Raw genomic sequence first — 17320 nt, 5'->3', positions numbered from 1 at the left:
AGTCGGCTGCCTATTGGCCAGAGGAGTGCCCTGTAATCTGTCACAATGTCGGTGTGACGGCGACAGCGTGGGGACGGTCCCACAGCCACAGGAGGGCAAAACAGCAGCTCACTGCCGCAGTCAAGAGGCTTGAAATGTTCAGCACACATTTCTGAAGCACAATTACATGTAAATTGACCACAGGTTCCCTTGGTGCCCATGAGGTTGCTCCTAGTGCATACGGTGTATATCCAGTAGCCATGAGCTAAAGTTTATGACTAGGAGTAAAGAATGAAAGAAAGAATGAAAGAATCTCGAAATGAAAATCATGACTGAATATTTAGTGAAAAATGGAAATCACATTTGCCTGGACTTAGCCAAAAACAAATATATTATTTTGGGACAAACAGATATTGTTTTATAAACAGATACAAATACAGATATACTGTAAGAAGCTATACATTTTATTTTTTTTAAAGCATGTCAGAAAGCAAACTAGTACTGAGAGTTCACTGAAACTAGCATCTCACAGGATCTAGCAGGAGATTTCTACTCTTATGTCAGCGAGCGGACAGATTTTTTTAATTCATTCATCCATTCATTCAGAAGACTTTTTTTTAGGTTTATATTTTGGGAAAACAAAACAACTTTATTTGTAAAAATTAAAAATAAATAAAAGTGAGTGAAAGTGACGTGACATACGGCTAAGTACGGTGACCCATACTCAGAATTTGTTCTCTGCATTTGACCTATCCAAAGTGCACACACACAGCAGTGAACACACACACACCGTGAACACACACCCGGAGCAGTGGGCAGCCATTTATGCTGCGGCGCCCGGGGAGCAGTTGGGGGTTCGGTGCCTTGCTCAAGGGCACCTCAGTCGTGTGACCAGCCGAGACTCGAACCCACAACCTTAGGATTACGAGTCAGACTCTCTAACCATTAGGCCACGACTTGCCCGCTCGTAAAAGCACTCGTAGGCATAAAAAAGTAATAACAGCATAATCGAGACGAAAAAAAAAATTCTTGTCCACATCGCTATTAAAACACAAAATCTCCAGACAAAGAGAGGCATGGTTTGTATAGGTTTATACTAGTGATCAGAACAAACACCATGCTTTGTTTATATCTTTCTCCCGGTTTCTACAAGGATTCTGAACCTAGCACGTCTCTGACGGCTCTGAGCTGCAGCGTTGCTTCGTCACCATGATGCCCTTCCTCTGATCGCTGAATGTGAAGAGGCCAGATCCATCTTTCTCTGTCGTTTTTTTCTTTCTGTTTTTCTCTGAATCTGTTTTATTCTTGTCTCCTGCATTCTTCTTCTCTCCGTGCCTTATAGCCTCTACTTATTACAGTTCATGAGGAGAGGGCAGACTGAGCTGCTCTGTCTGTCTGCTTTCTTCTTTCTCTCCGTTTTTTTTCTCATCTTTCTCTCTCTCTCTTTCTCTCTACTCAGGCTATATTAAGAGTCATGTTTGGATGCAGTGATGCTTTAAGAAGGGCATACATTTCTCCATTTGAAAAATCTCCTTGTTTTCAATATCCTTCATTTTCCTAAATCATCCATGAGCTGTAGTGCAGTCTGTCTGCAAAAAAAAGATTTTCCCTGTTGTTGTTTTTTACCTTTGTATTTGCCCCTTTGTGATTTATCCGTGCACCGGACATGTCATACAATATTTAGCCCTTAATTAGTTTGTTCACCAGTCACCAGTGCAGCCACCAGCTTCGCACCATTATTAAATCTTATCATGCATTTCTATATTGTTAAGAGCCTTGTTTTCCTGTTTCCCCGTTCTTTCTGTTGTTTGTTGATTCATCACCATTTGCACACTTCTATCCTTCCTTCTCTAACCGCTAGTTACAATCATTGACAACATGGTGACATTTCTCTGCTCTTGAAGTGAGAGTCAAACCATCTCAGACAGGTCATATTGATGAAGCACTGCTTACCAACTGCTTAACAACCTTATTTACGTGGCACGGTCTACATCTAATGCTTAGCTTTCAGTCTGCAACTCATGAGACAGAAAGAATTCATATTAAAAGTGGCTTTAGTCATTTTAGCTTTAGTCATTCATCTCACAATCTGACAGCTGTCACAAAAATAATATGAGAACCTCTGGACTCCGGGGCGCTCTTGGTCCACCAGCATCCAGCCAATCAGGACAAAGACGCTTCCGTACATTCCTGTCAATCACGTTGCAAGTGAATCCAGGAAGCGATCATATGTTTTTGGTGAGCTGCATCCAGATTTGAGATGCTCTAATGGTTACACAGTTAGACATACATAGGCTTAAAATCAGCCATTTTCTCACATCATTTTTCAGCTTTCTAGAAGGAGTCCAAATTTTTTTGAAACAGGGGTTAAGTACCCATGAACCACACATGGCAAGATCATATGAAAGAGAGTCTAATGCTATCGTCTTTCTCTAGTTCTTGACATATCTCAATGCAGTGGTCCTTTTGAAGGGCTCAGTAAAGTCAAAGGCTGTGTTTATGCTGCGTTTGACTGAAGCTCATAACTCGTAACTCAAAGAAAACAGGAAAAATCTTGAAGCCTAATCAACACGGCTGCGTGAACGGTTAATAAACTATCACTTCGCTACGTTACATGCTAGCAGTATGTTGTCTAGATCAATCAATATAGCATCAGATGGCGAAATCTAGAACAGTTTGTAGTTCTGTGAAAGCTAATACTGGGTCACTTCAGGTGCTTTCACATATGTTCACTGCACTCTCTCATTGATGCTCATTGGATAGAGAAATCCAAGATAAACGGTCATTGGCTGTTCCATGGTGTGGGACCTGTGACACAAGAAGATACAGAGGTGAGGAGGACTATTTCATCTGGAACAGTGACCTTTGAGACATTGGGTATACGAGGGCCAGAGGGCCTAAAAATGCAAATGTGATGTCGGATATGAAAGTGTGCTTTTTTGCACAACTGTCAAAGTTCCCTTTTGGCAGAGGAGAGTGTGTGAGGAGCCCTGAAGCAGACAGAGTTTTAGATGTCAGTGATGTCAGCAGTCAGTACCTGAGCCTCAGTGCCGAATGAGTCTTACTCTGAGAGGATCTGAAGGAATTCACAAGCTTTGGATCCTGCCTTTGACAACCCAGCACAGTCAAGCTCTTATCAGTGCCTCCACACTGCTGCTGGGCCTTAAACACACGCGCACACACACACACACACACACACACACACACACACACACACACACACACACACACACACACACACACACACATATGCACACACACATGCACTCAAACACACACAGAGGCAATCTCTCTCTTCTTCTCCCTTTTCCAGCTCATCTCTTTCCTTTCCTTCCTCTGCCATCATTGTCTTCCTCTAGGAGGATCCAGAAAACAAATGAGTTCTCCATTAAATCAAATTTAACCAGAGCCTTAGGATAAAAAATAGCTCTCTTGTACACCATCTCTCTCTCTCTCTCTCTCTCTCTCTCTCTCTCTCTCTCTCTCTCTCTCTCTCTCTCTCTCTCTCTCTCTCACTATCTCTCTCTCTCGCACTCCTGCCCTCTTCTTGTCCTTTCTTCATCTAGCGTAGTAGATTTATTAGGTGAGCTAAGGCCCTGGGCTGTCACCACTCAGCACACTTTCCAATCAATAATTGGAAAAATTAATTATCGCAGCTGGGATGCTCCAGTAAAACATTTATTCCCCTATTTGGAATAACAGAAGAGAGGCAGCTTCTATGGCCTGCTAATTCCAGCAATGATCAGTGGATTATTAACGACTAACAGATAGCAGCTAACAGCCTGTTATCTCACGCTTGGACTGGCCAAATGTCAGGCTTATATTACACACGTTAACACATTCATGAATTATTTCCTTTGCAGACTTTATTTTTCTTTTTCTTTCATTGACCTGCATTTGCATTTATTGTTTTTTGCCCTTCGCTGTGACCACAGAGACCTGCGGTAGGGGATACGGGTTCAAGCAGAAGGTAGAGCTCAGGGTTTTGTTTAAGGACCTAACAGAGTGACTCTCTGATTATGGTGGGAATTGACCTCACAACCTTCTAATCACTAACCTTTAAAAAACAATAACGACCCACACAACTTAGCTTTTAAGCCTTTCTGATTAACATGTGAGGTGTAGAGATGAAGATTTACTTTGTAATGAAATTCTTCTAGTTTTAACCACTTTCATTGACACTGGAATCTATTATTGACGTGTCGTGCTGATAATCTGACTCTTGTCCTTGGCACCTAAAAGGAATGGTAGGAGTGATTCATTTGTTAAACATGATAGCGGATACTATGGCACCAGAACAAGGAGAGAGAGAGAGAGAGAGAGAGAGAGAGAGAGAGAGAGAGAGAGAGAGAGAGAGAGAGAGAGAGAGAGAGAGAGAGAGGAAAAACTTCCAGGAACAGGGTCGTTCAGGCTCAATCGAATTAGTCTAAAGCTCACAGTGCAACTGCAACCAGAACATTTCAGTGATGTAGTGTGAGGACTGGAGGAGTCAACTCCATATTTCCAGTGTGCTTAACTTCACAACAAACATTTGGCTCAGAAACACGGAGTCTAATCAAGTACATTCTCTTGCTCTACATGCTCTTTATGACAAAAAACAAAACAAAACCCAAATACGACAAACATGAAATCCTGAGACACTCGATTTGACGATTCACTTTACTCATCTTTCCCAATTTGGTGTTCTGTAGTAATAAAGTTTGAATAGAATATTGTTTCAGAAGGAGAAACTACACATCCTTCACAAATTACACTTCCTTCATTATTTCACCATCGTCCTCCTCCCCATTACTTTTGCTTCCTTCTGTAAGAAAAGAAAAGCTACTGTTTTATTCCCCACCCCTTTAAAAGCCCTTCATTGGCTCGTACTACTGATGCACGAGCTCATGTGACTGATAACACCCTAGATCCATTAAGTAAGTTTTGGAAAGCAAGCACTTTAAATCGGAGCCATAGCGGATTGCGATCTGAGGTGTTTTCTTAAAACCTGTGGCTAAACTCTTGGAGTAAGCGATGTTAATCATCACATGGTGCGTATAAAGTTACAGTGTAAAATTAACAAGAGTACAGAAGACTGAAATCAGCCTCCAGGGACAGTGCCTCTCTCTCTCTTTTTCTCTCTCTCTCTCTCTCTCTCTCTCTTTCTCTCTCTCTCTCTCACACACACACACACACACACACACACACACACACACACACACACACACACACACACACACACACACACACACACACACACACACACACACATACATTCACTCACTTTGTTCTCTTCTTACACTTCCTTGTGTTGTATTTGATATGCATGGAAAGAACTCTCATCCATGATACATTATAAATGAGTTTCCTGATTTAGCACATTTGTTAGGTGCATAAAAAGGTGCATTCTCTTTCACACAAGCACACACACACACACACACACACACGCACGCACACACACACACACACACACACACACACACACACACACACACACACACACACACACACACACACGCAGCCTTATTTTTATTATTGTGAGGATGCTATACCCACTAACCTCAATACTAAATGAATCCTATTGGTTGATTTAATTATTTAAATAAAAGCTACAGTTACAAAAAAAAACAAAAAAAAAAAAAACACTTTTGACTTTGGAAGCCTGTCAAAACTCACATATTCCTATATCTTTGTGCCAGTCCAGAATCTTATACCATAGCAGATATACTGCAGGTTATATATGAGATTAGGAGCAAACTCAGTACCACGCATGTCAAGTCTTAACATTTTCTGTCATACATCATAATAGAGCTTAAAAGTGTGACATATCGAATCAGGTTTATTTTCTACAGTAATCCAGACACTTGTTAAGCACTGAGCATTGAGTAAAATGGAGATAATGTAGTTTTTTAATAAGCAAATCAGCTTCTATGTTGGTCAGAAAGATTATAGAGAACATCTTCTGCAGCACTGATGATCATTTGTATTTAATATGGAACTATATGTGATGAACTCTTCAGTTTATTTATTATACCGAGCCACTAAACCAAAAGACAAACATCGATGTGCAAAATGCATCTGGAAAAAAAAAATATTTTGTTACAATACTATTTTATATCTTCTAACAATCTCCTATTTGCATTGTCTCTGATTATAAAGATCAGACAACTGGAATAAAAAACCCATAGAGATGCATCACAGATTTAGCAATAAAACATCAATATGCGATTTGTTCATGCCGAGGTGTATAATTCTGCACAAAAACAAAGAAAACAAAGAGGCATGCAAAAAAGATTCAACTTGTGTAATAACTCTCTCTCCAATAAAACACAGCCATCAATTTTTTACACAACGGAACAGATGAAGTGTGATGAATCGATTATTAGTCCTTCGAGTTTGATTAGCAGTTCCTACTTATCCCTGTAGAAATTTGTCCTTTTGTTGTTTTGGGAGTCGTGAGTCCACACACACACCCAAAATGTGTAATTGTTTTGGTAAGCCTGTATTGGTAAGAGGAAAAAATTGCATTTCACACATTTTACCCCTTAACCAAGGCAGCGGTCTGAGTCATAAAACAAAATCATTAATATTGCCTCTGCCGGCTGCTCTCCGTATAAGCGGTCACACAACGCTGCGAAACCAACAGTTGATTTATTGCGTATTTGTCATATATGGAAGCGACCAGATGCGGTCCAGATTTTCTCCCAGCAGCCTGTAATATGCTGATTGTTCTGAATCTATATCCACGGAGCCTGGCGGTGTGTAATCAAATATTACTACAGGAGGAGAGCCTGGCTCTCGGTGGAAAATAGATGATGCACGAGCCGCCGCTGCACAGCTGTTTACTCCATTCGATACTCTTTTTTTTTTGCCTATAGTAAACACTGATTACTCGTATTTGTTTGAGGGAAAAAAAACAAGTCTGAAGAGACAGGTGGTGCCTTTTTGTTCACCAAAAAAAGGGGCTGCATTCAAATCGTAGGAAGAAGACCACGGAGAGCTGCAACAGTAACCGAGGGAGTGTGTGCGCGCGTGTGTGTGTGTGTGTGTGTGTGTGTGTGTGTGTGTGTGTGTGCACATCATCATGAGCGCTAGACGCAGTCGACACACTGTTACCAGGACCCGGAGGATTTGAATTGTTCCGCCGAGTTCAAACAACAGATTGGCAAACGCAGGGACGTTCGTGCTTTTGCTGCGGGAAGCACTCTGTGTGAGGAATGTGTACGAGTCTGGTTTCAGCTCGCCTGACTCCATCAGCATATGGGCAGGAACATCGGGGTGGAGTTTAGACTGACGAAATGTCACTCAGCTGAGAAGCAATCTTATCTAGCAGTTGCAGGCATCTCTCTCTCTCACTCTTTTTCGCTCTCTCTCTCTCTTTCTTTTTCTTTCTTTCCGTCTGCCTCTACACCCTCTGTCTCTTTCACTAACTCGCCCCATCCCCCCTTTCTCCTCCACTTTTGTGCTTGTGAGCACACGTTCATTCGCTGTCTCCAAGTGCAGAAGGCTCCTTCGAATCTATCACAATTAGAACACATGTTGTTATTTGAGTAGAAAGGGAGCAGAAGGCGATCCCCTCTGTGTCTCCACTGTATCAAATGAGTAAAGAAAGCTCAGCTTACGAAGGCGGAAAAAAGCGGCAAGATCTCACAGGGCCATGGCTAAACGGTTTCCCTGACAACAGTATGAGTTATTCATCTTTTAGATTGTGCTTTGCGTGTGTACATATATATAAATATATACTTAAGAATTTCATCGATTCCACATACAAGGGAACGGGATCATGTACATCACCCCATCACAAGCAAACAGCCCGTTACATCAGCATTTTATAGCTGGGACAATAACAATTTCCAAGCGTGCATCCATAAACCTTGTGTGTAACGCCATTGTCTTTAAGATTCATCTCGTGATAGGTGAAGGATGGAAGAAACAGTCGTAGCGTCTATTACAGGACGATGCTTATTGCACGCATATTGCCATTCTGCGATGCAGAGCACTTTACAAGCACAACTGTTTGCTCTTGATGTCAAGCCATTTGGCCGAGATAGGAACATTTTCTAAATAGCCAGAGATCATTTAATTTGTATTTCAAACCCAACACCTTCAAAGGTGCTCCAAAGTAAGGAAGAGTAAAGGAAAAGTGTGGCCTTTGTGGCTTTGCTCACAGGGACCATGGTAGAGAGAATCATCATCTGAACCCAGAGTCATGATGGCACAACATCTTCCCATCTTCCCCCTCACCCACCATTCTTTTTCCCACACCGTCTTAGCTCCAGCCCGTTATTATTTACGATGGATAAATTTATGGAATGAATCCTGTGAGGGAGGTTATTCAGTTCCTCAAGGTGAAAATGGATATGTTTAGCACTTAATGAATCCGGCCTGGCCCTCTCCCCCATATATCAGCATGTTATTAAGCTGTTTTAAAATCCCATTATGGTGTTTCTCCTTGAACAAGTCATGCTTTTATAGCACTGGACTGTCTTTAAAACTGACCTTTTTAGCTCGCCTCTAGAGCTGGACAGTAAAAGAAAATATGTTTGAAAGAGTGGGAAAAAAAATGTTGATCCTCGCTTCTCTCAAACATTTTTTCAGGGGCTTTCAGGGGCATTTTCCAGATTCTGGATATGTGTGGGAGCAACGTTGCCGCAGTAATAAGAAAAAGGTTTCAAATGGCTGGAAAGGCTGCTAGGAACACAGATTTGGCAAGACTTGGCGATCTACAAATCGTAGTTCTTCATCAAAATTCAGCCCGTGTTGCAGAATGAATTGTGTTGCAATTTGTTATGGATCGATTAAGAGCTCCTGAGTCAATGGAGGATTACTGTAAATGGTACATGGCTGTGTCTCTATTCTTGCAAACTATTTAAATGGGTAGTCTTTAAACATCTGAAGTCTAGTTTGGGTGAAAATAGTTCTAATTATTGAAGCTCTTCCAATCAGTTTAATCTTCTTAGTTCTGTAATGATCTAGCTTTGACCTAATGCTGATCCCTGGGGAAAACTAACCCTTGTGCTTTTCCTTTGGGTCCTTATTTACTTCCTAAATATATTCGAACATATCTAGTGATCTTTTTCATGTATACAAAGATTACGGAGCTTTTCAAGAATACAGAGAAAAGTAGTGAAAAAGAAATGTTTTAGCATAATACGGAAAGGAATAAAGAAAACCTCTCTCAAAAGGCCTCAAAAAAAGATCACACTATAGAAATACTGGGAAAAAGGAATACAGGACACAAAGACTGTAGGGACAGAGGTATCTAATCCAACAAATGCCATTCTTATCAGGTTCTAGTGGATTACTTTGAGCCTCCTAACCACAGAATTCTTTGCTGCCAGACACTCTGCACAGCCTATGGGCCAGGAATCAATAGGGCTGCATTGATTTCCCTGTGTCCCGAGACAGCCTCCACTTTTATTGTTGTTGCATTTCACATCGCCCTTACCATTACTGCCACACTGCTACTAACAAGCATGCATAACTGTAGAAATAGAAAACTTTGCCATTCGCACTGTTTTTGTCTCAGTAGGCTGTGGAATAATTTACACACAGTTTTGTCCTTGGAAGGTTTTTGAAGACCTGCCAGTTTTCACACATTTTGCATAGACCACAGAGCTACACGGACATTTTTTTTAAAATTTATTAAATATACAGCAGATGAACCAATCAACATGTTAATCTAAAATGACTGACAACTGAGCACATGTTTTGAACTCATCAAAATTAACTGACAACCTGGAAGCCCCGCCCCTTCCTTTGATTGCAAGTCATTCATGCCTATTACCCTTTTTTTCCACTACAAAAAAATCGATCAAAAGATGTCTTGGCTAACATTTAACAAGGATATTGGTAACATCGGTTAACCATATTTCAGAAGGATACTGCAAAAAATAAAATAAAAAATCTGGCACTTTTTCTGCTGAAAGAGAAAAAACAACCAACAAGCAAACAAACAAAAAAAGAGATTAAATATGCCTACAGCCAAGTATAAAATCCAGCATAAATATAATTTTAATGTAATGATTGTACAGTGATTAAAAGAGCATTAGTGCATGTTGGGGTAGAAACCACAGTACACTCTCTACATATGGTGCTTTAACAAGCAAGCAGCAGCTCAACACCACGAAAGTGCCCAGTGCTTATTATCGTAAAACTCTGTATGTATTTGCTCTGTATACTGTATGTGCAGTTTTTTAGCAGTATACAAGTGATTTGTGAAAGGACGCTATCATCTGGGTCTGTAAATTGTTCCGTTACATGGCTGGCAGGTGTGTCTTTAAGAGTTTGATCAAGACTTTGACACATTCCTCCTTTATTGTTTGCTGCATTAACATACTGTTAATTGGTTAGGTGTGATGATAGTAGTAGGAATATGAACTAAATGCTCTACCTCTCATTGTTTTTCTTTTCACAGATGACTCGTCCTATCCAGGTGAAGCCGGCTGACAGCGAAAGTCGTGGAGGTACCATCAACCTTTTTTTTTTCTTCACACTGTTTATGCCACCGTGCTTCATGTTACTTTAGCTCTTGGTTATTTTTTCCCTTTCCTTTATCTCTGGCTTTGCTCTCGTTCTGTTCTCTCACTTACGTTCTGTCTCTCTGATGGATGCCCAGAGTATTCGTTTTAATTAAGGAGGCTGTGGTTGTACTGAATGGAAAGGAAGGGGCTTCTGCTGCCTGTCTAACCTTGCTCCCCCTGCCAAGCCTATTAACGACACACTGTAAATTAAAAAGTAATTAGCTGGGATATTGGGACGGGAGCCCTGAGCCCCAAGCTCCCAACTAGATGTCTGGTCAAGCGGAGGGGTATATTGTAAACAAGAGGTGGAAACGCCACTGGGAAGTGGAAGACGGGTGGAGGAGGATGCGCAGCTTGCCAAACAATCAATTATATTACGGGGCTTTTGCCAAGACTTTCATTTATGCACACTTAATTCAGTCTCCTCTGAACACCACGTGATTTGTGTTTTTTATTGTATGTGGATCCGAGATAATACGTATGTGTCAAGCATTGGTGGATTTATTCAATGTGACAAGGCATGAATGAGAGGCTTGTTTAAATCACTCTGGTGCCATGACTCCCTTGTTGTACAGGGATCCAGTTTGGTGCAGATTGATTAAAAGAATCTGGCAATGTGTTAGATCAGTCCACAATTCGAACCAGCAACTTTCCTGTAAAAGCCTACCATTTTAGCTTCTGGTTGCCCCACCCCCGAAATGGTCCACCCCTGTAGTAGATAGGCAGGCCTTACTCTGTGAAGATTGATGCCCCATAAAGCCCCATTGATTTTACCATTGTGGAGGTGTGTGTTCGCATTAACCACAACGCTCTGCTGTCTTTGGACTTCCCTGCAAGCGGCCAGTTTTAGCACTCCCCAGACTCCCCTTGGCCATCCTCAGGCTCCCTCATTGCCTGACTTCTGGTGATTCTGGTGGAGATGGAAAGCGTGCTTAGGCCGGCCCCAATAGTTACACATCATCTTAAAGAACAGACCAGAGTAGCACCTCAGGAGCAATCCAGCACCAATGTGACCATAATGGTTTTGGGGGGATTTCTAACCATCCTGAGCTCTGGCCTGTAGATTTCTCTCTGCTACAGTCATTATGGGCTTGCTTGAAGCCTAGTGCTGAGTGCTAATGTTGCCTCTCCACATGGATATAGCTACGAGATCCATGCAAAATAAATTAATTACCTTTTTGCAATCATGGTGAAATGGCACCAGGGTTTAACACTAGTCATTCGCTGGGATTGAAGAAAGTTGTGTGGTGTAGCCCAAGGTGGCACTACCACTTCTAATTACACTCCTATTCTCATTAAGTGGTGAAAAGGTCATACTTGTTTAAAGAGAGAAGTTAAAAAAAAGAAATGAATAAAAAAAATCAAAGGTCCTACTGGAGAAGACCTTTAAAAAACCTTGAGGAAACCCGAGTCCATCAGGATTATCTGTCTCTAGTTATTAAGACTGCAAAGATAATTTGATTAAACTGTCTTCTTCATTCAGTTGTCCCTGCTGGTCACATGTATAAAGATCTCCTCATTGGCTTATCTCGCTGACACATTGCCTGCTTACATTAAGATGGTGGGGCATTTTCATTAAAAGTGCGCTGAATGTCGACAGGTTGCACAGCTTGAATTTATGAGGACAATCTACCTGTTTGTGAAATGCCCGTGATATGTCAGAAGCATGCAATTATCGTTTCCGCAAACTTTAATGGAGCTGGAGCTTTCAGCCCACCGCCTATTCCAGAGGAAACAATTTTGTTATGGTTCGAAAATGATAGAACTCGCAAATAAGTGTTTTCAGAGAAATGAGAGCTTTTCATTCTACTCACCCAGCAATTCATAATGGTGGAAAGCATGTGGGAGCTTGAAAGTTGCAAATTAAAACGCAAGGAACTTCCAAAGCACCATTTTTTTCACTTTACATTGCTAGATGACAGTATGTTTATTGCAAACTATTATATCCCTGGTTGAATTCACATGCACACACTCTCTCTTTTTTTACCACACACACACACACACACACACACACACACACACACACACACACACACACACACACACACACACACACACACACACACACACACACACACACTTGCTTCCTCTCTTCCCCAGGGCTTAGCTATGAAACTGATTTTACTTTAGAGGCAAGGCTGATGACCAGTACAGGCTGAATATAAAATTGGTAGCTATTACTATTTGAAGGGCTGTTCACTACCCCTGAGTGGCCTTTAAGACCTAACAGAAGATAAATCAGTTTTAGTCCCTTATGATTTTTATAGATTTCCAGTCCATCTTTCTGTACAGATCCACCAAAATCCCGCTATCCACTTGGTTTTGACTTTTCATGTCTAAATTTTAGCCTGTTTTCTGTCTGTCAATCTGCTAGTAGAACAGCTTACTCGATTCAGCGAGTTGTCCATCATAAGGGAATAATGATTTCAGTCCAGAAACACACACACCACGGATGCAACTGTGCAAGTCTTTCTCTCAGCTCTTCGCTGTACTCATGGCCACTCTCCTGTGTTTGTATTAGCTGTTTTCTGAAGGACAGAGGGCGGAATTGCTTAAGCTCACTCAGATGCAGCAATGACGACAAATTGACCGAGGAAGCAGTGAGGTTCTGTATATTTTTCACTGGAATAAAGATTGTGTTGGAAGAAATGTGGCCTGGGATGTACATACACACACAATAAACCTCAGCACTCCATTACATGCAGTGAATTTTTAAAATGGTCACTGGACGCAACCGTTAGACCCCACCAGTTTTATTCTGACCGATGAAAACACTTAGCTAAACAGGAAAACCCCTATAAATGAATTAGTAAGCTAGGTAATAACCTAATTAATGCTACACGGAGTAATTAAATATTAAGACAATCCCCCAAGATTACAAACTTAAATTTATCTCCAGGCAGAGTTGAATGCTGTATTTTGTTCTTAAAGACACTCTAAAGAGCTTGTGGTTAAGATTGAACGCTACATAATTAACACAGTATTTCTACATAAACAGGTCTTCAGTATGAGTTAGGAGCATTAACCTTTACGTTTATGTTTGTGGTGTCTAATTCAGAGTGTATTCCCACCTACACCTTCAACATTCCTGGCACAGGCTCCTGATCCGTCTCGACCCTGACTTATGCACCTTTTCTACCGAGGCAGTTTGAGTACTGGTTTGGAGCCAGGGCCTAATTTAGAACCAGTTCTTTCTTTTTTAACAAAGCACCGGCTCTGAACCAGGAAAAGTGGTTAAATAGCACCAAAACTTTGCTGGTCTAGACTTAAGAACCGCTTGTGTCAGGGGCTGTGGGCGGAGCTACTGTTAGCGCCTTTGATAATGTACCTTAAGTATACTAATGTTTAATACACTTTTACTTTACCGCAATATGATACATTATCAGCACACATGATAGTAGGTAGCTACATGCTAAGGCTAATTTTTTTCTATGTTAAAGATAAAATAACGTTATGTACTTTCTTGATTAAAACCTCCGTTTATACAGATTACATGGAGCTGCACGTACATGTTGGAATTGCCACGTTTGGATGCTAATGTAGGTTCGCAAAGCCATGAGCATTAACAGTAAAGCAACAACTGCCATTGTTGATGTGTTTGTGTTTGTCGCTGCTGCGCTAACGTTGCTAGGACACGTGACACATATACAGTGACATCAGACTCGGCTCTGTGATGGCTCTCTAGCCCATGGAAAGGCAAACCGGTCCTTAGAAGGATCTCCAGTGGAACCAACTTTGAACCAGCACCAGAGCTAGCTCTGAACCAGCACTCGGTTCTTTTTGGTGGAAAAAGGGGTATAAGACATTTCCAAAGACTTATTCCAAAAGCCATCAGCTATCATAAATCATTTTCAGTTCTGGTCTGACGATAACATTTATAGTTGTGTTTAGTCACATTCTGGACTGAATTCTATTCAAAAGCTAGCTATTATGTGTAGCAAGTCTTGTATTTATGCCTGTAATATTTGTGCTCTAATGCCCATAATGCCCATAATGAGCCTTAGGTCACATGACTCGATATTATGTCACGACATCAAACCTGACAAAAAATATTTCATAAATATTTGTGTATCTTTATGTGAGTTGTCACGAAGGGCTTCCGTATACACTATATCATGTAGTCTAACGAAGCCTTGTCATTAGTGTAATTATTAAAATAGATTTTTTATGTATGACTAATTCCTATTCATATAGTGCTTTAGTGTCATTCAGGGGAAAGGCAAACTTCTTGTTTTCCTTAATCTTCTATTAAAATGCAATGCAAAATGATTTCCTTTCCTCTGAACAGCGGACTGCATCACCGTGCATGTGTGAGAAATCATTTTGCATTGCATTTTAATAGAAGATTAAGGAAAACAAGAAGTTTGCCTTTCCCCTGGCTGATGACTGTGTCTCTGTGCATGTGTGGGAAATCAGAAATATTTCTCACTGCAGAAGAAAAAAATCTGAGTTCCCTTTCATTCAATCTTTATAATAATAATGTTATAACTATAGGATATATAACACCTATGATGATAATAATATTATAATGCAGGTATAGTATCTATGACTCAAGCATTTTTACATGCCTGAGAAATGTGCTGTTTGTATCAGTAAAGAAGCAGGCTACAGACCTACAGACTCAACCGTTATAGCTCAGCAGACACACTGAGCTGTGCTGCTTAGCCTTGGCTGGGAAAAGGGCAAGTGAAGGGTCATGTGCTGGAAGCAATGTGTGTTTTCCTGACGAGAGAGAATCTATATTTCCTGCTTAGATTGCACTCGACGAGGTGTATATATGAAGTCGCTTGGAATAGGCTGACAAAGATAAAGCCATGTTAATCCCCCATATAAGGGTCAGCACTTCATTATATTCCTATCCTAAGGCACTATGCATGCCCTGTGACACATACAGAGTCGTGACACATACAGACTGAGAATCCTATGGGGTTCGTATACTATAATTAGCCATAAGATTAGAATCATGAGCCTAATATTGTGCTACCAAATCAGCTCTGACTCACTGAAGTTGGGACTCCACAAGCCTCCGTCGTAGAATCTGGCACCAAGATTCCTTAAAGCATTCTTGAACAATGCAAGGAGCATTATCCTGCTGGAAGAGTCCAGTAGTGTTCCCATGAAGGATGTACTTGGTCTGCAACAATGTTAGCTAGGTGGTACGTATCAAGTAACATCCACATGAATACCCAGTGGAACATTGCCCAGAGCTTCACACTTCCTCTGCCAGCTTACCTTCTTCCCATAATGCATCCTGCTGCCATCTCAGTGCCACACTCTGTATCTGTATGTGTCCAGTGCTCCAGATATTCAACTGTATTTGGATTTAGCCTGAATTAGAAATGGCCTACTTCAGATTTTTTTGTCTGTTCAGATTTTTTGTCTTTGTCTTCATAATTGGCCCCAACTAGTCATGAGCATGGGACTTCCAGTTGCATAAAAAATAATCCTGCTGCATAATTATTGTTTTTGTTTGTTTGTTTGCACACTGTATTTTTTTAAATGTATTTAATTGGGTATTTTTTCTAGCAGCATCGTTTAAATGAGCGTCCTGACCAGGCAGTTACTAATGATGAATGTACATAACCTTGTAATTGCATCATGTAGCGCTGCATGTTCATGTTAATAAATGTTGTCTTTTTTTGTCCGGTCAGCTTCAGATCTGACCTCTTGCTCACATGAAAGGCATTTATTTTGTCCTCTTGCTGGGCAACATTAGTCTCAAACAAATGTGCTGTGACCATTACTGACAATCTTGAATAATAATAATAATAATAATAATAATAATAATAATAATAATAATAATAATAATAATAATAATAATAATAATCCACCTTCAGTTCATATCTGTATTTGTATTAATTTAGAACACATTACCTGTTCATTCTGAATAATGTATTTATAGACAATCGCACTCCTAATATAGTAATACTGTATAGTCAAGGGAGTAGAAAGAAAATGTTGGATTCGGATAACTAACCGAAATAACAGGCAGATAAGCAGAACTTTAAATGGAAGAAACAGTTTTGATTTATTGCACATACAATTTCAGATATAATATTGCTATAATAATAGAGAGGATCACATTTAGAAATGTAAATCAATTATTTTGCAGACACTGGGAGGTCCGCGGTCAGTCAGGTTCACTCGTCAGTCAGCTTTGTGATATTCTCTTGGCTGGAAAACATTAAAAAAGGAAGATACCAACCCTTAAATCCCAGAGGAAGAATGTTCAGCGATGACCCTTCCTGATACAGAAAACTTTTATGTAGTACAGAAGAATAAATATCTGAAAAAAAAAATAGATTAAAAGTGTTGAAAATGTAGTATATAAAATATATAAAAGGACAAAGCCTGTTCCTTAATGTAAAACTTGGCTCATATGAGAATTCACATTTTCCTCACAGTGCAGCCATCCAACAAATGATGCCCTTTTAGCAGTACGCCTACACCCTCTACACACACACACACACACACACACACACACACACACACACACACACACACACACACACACACACACACACACACACACATCCTGTCGTAATCACACGCATGTAAAGCAGTGTCTAGGAATTCATTTTACCTCCTGTGCAGGGCTGAGCCAGAGGACCACCAAAGGTTGCTGTTGAACACAAGAAGGAAAGGTCAGAAATCATGTTTAGTTTTCCTCCGACTGCGAGCTAATTCCAGCCAGCAGATTGTGTCCCTGTTGAGGCGAGGCAGTGCAGGCCTGAGCAGAAGGACGAGCAGGCACAAGGTGATCCGCTCAGCCCTGCTGCTGTCACCCTCAATAAGAGCCACTCCCTTATCACCGTCACAATCACCTGGAGAAACAAGCT

At 40.7% G+C, this 17320-nt stretch overlaps 1 protein-coding gene across 4 annotated transcripts in view; it reads left to right on the top strand.

Moving 5' to 3' along the window:
- Positions 1-17320, top strand: part of celf5a (cugbp, Elav-like family member 5a) — a 184550-nt gene that overhangs the window by 85213 nt on the left and 82017 nt on the right. For all 4 annotated transcript variants that reach the window (XM_027169748.2, XM_027169745.2, XM_027169747.2 and 1 more), the window contains exon 3: positions 10376-10424. In XM_027169748.2, coding sequence (XP_027025549.1) covers positions 10376-10424 — 49 coding nt within the window. The remainder of the gene's footprint in view (positions 1-10375; positions 10425-17320) is intronic.

Source organism: Tachysurus fulvidraco, chromosome 2 (assembly GCF_022655615.1).
Source record: "Tachysurus fulvidraco isolate hzauxx_2018 chromosome 2, HZAU_PFXX_2.0, whole genome shotgun sequence".
In the NCBI taxonomy this organism is placed as follows: domain Eukaryota; kingdom Metazoa; phylum Chordata; class Actinopteri; order Siluriformes; family Bagridae; genus Tachysurus; species Tachysurus fulvidraco.
The sequence above is the reverse complement of the archived record's forward strand: the minus strand, read 5'-3'. Positions and strand labels throughout refer to the sequence as shown.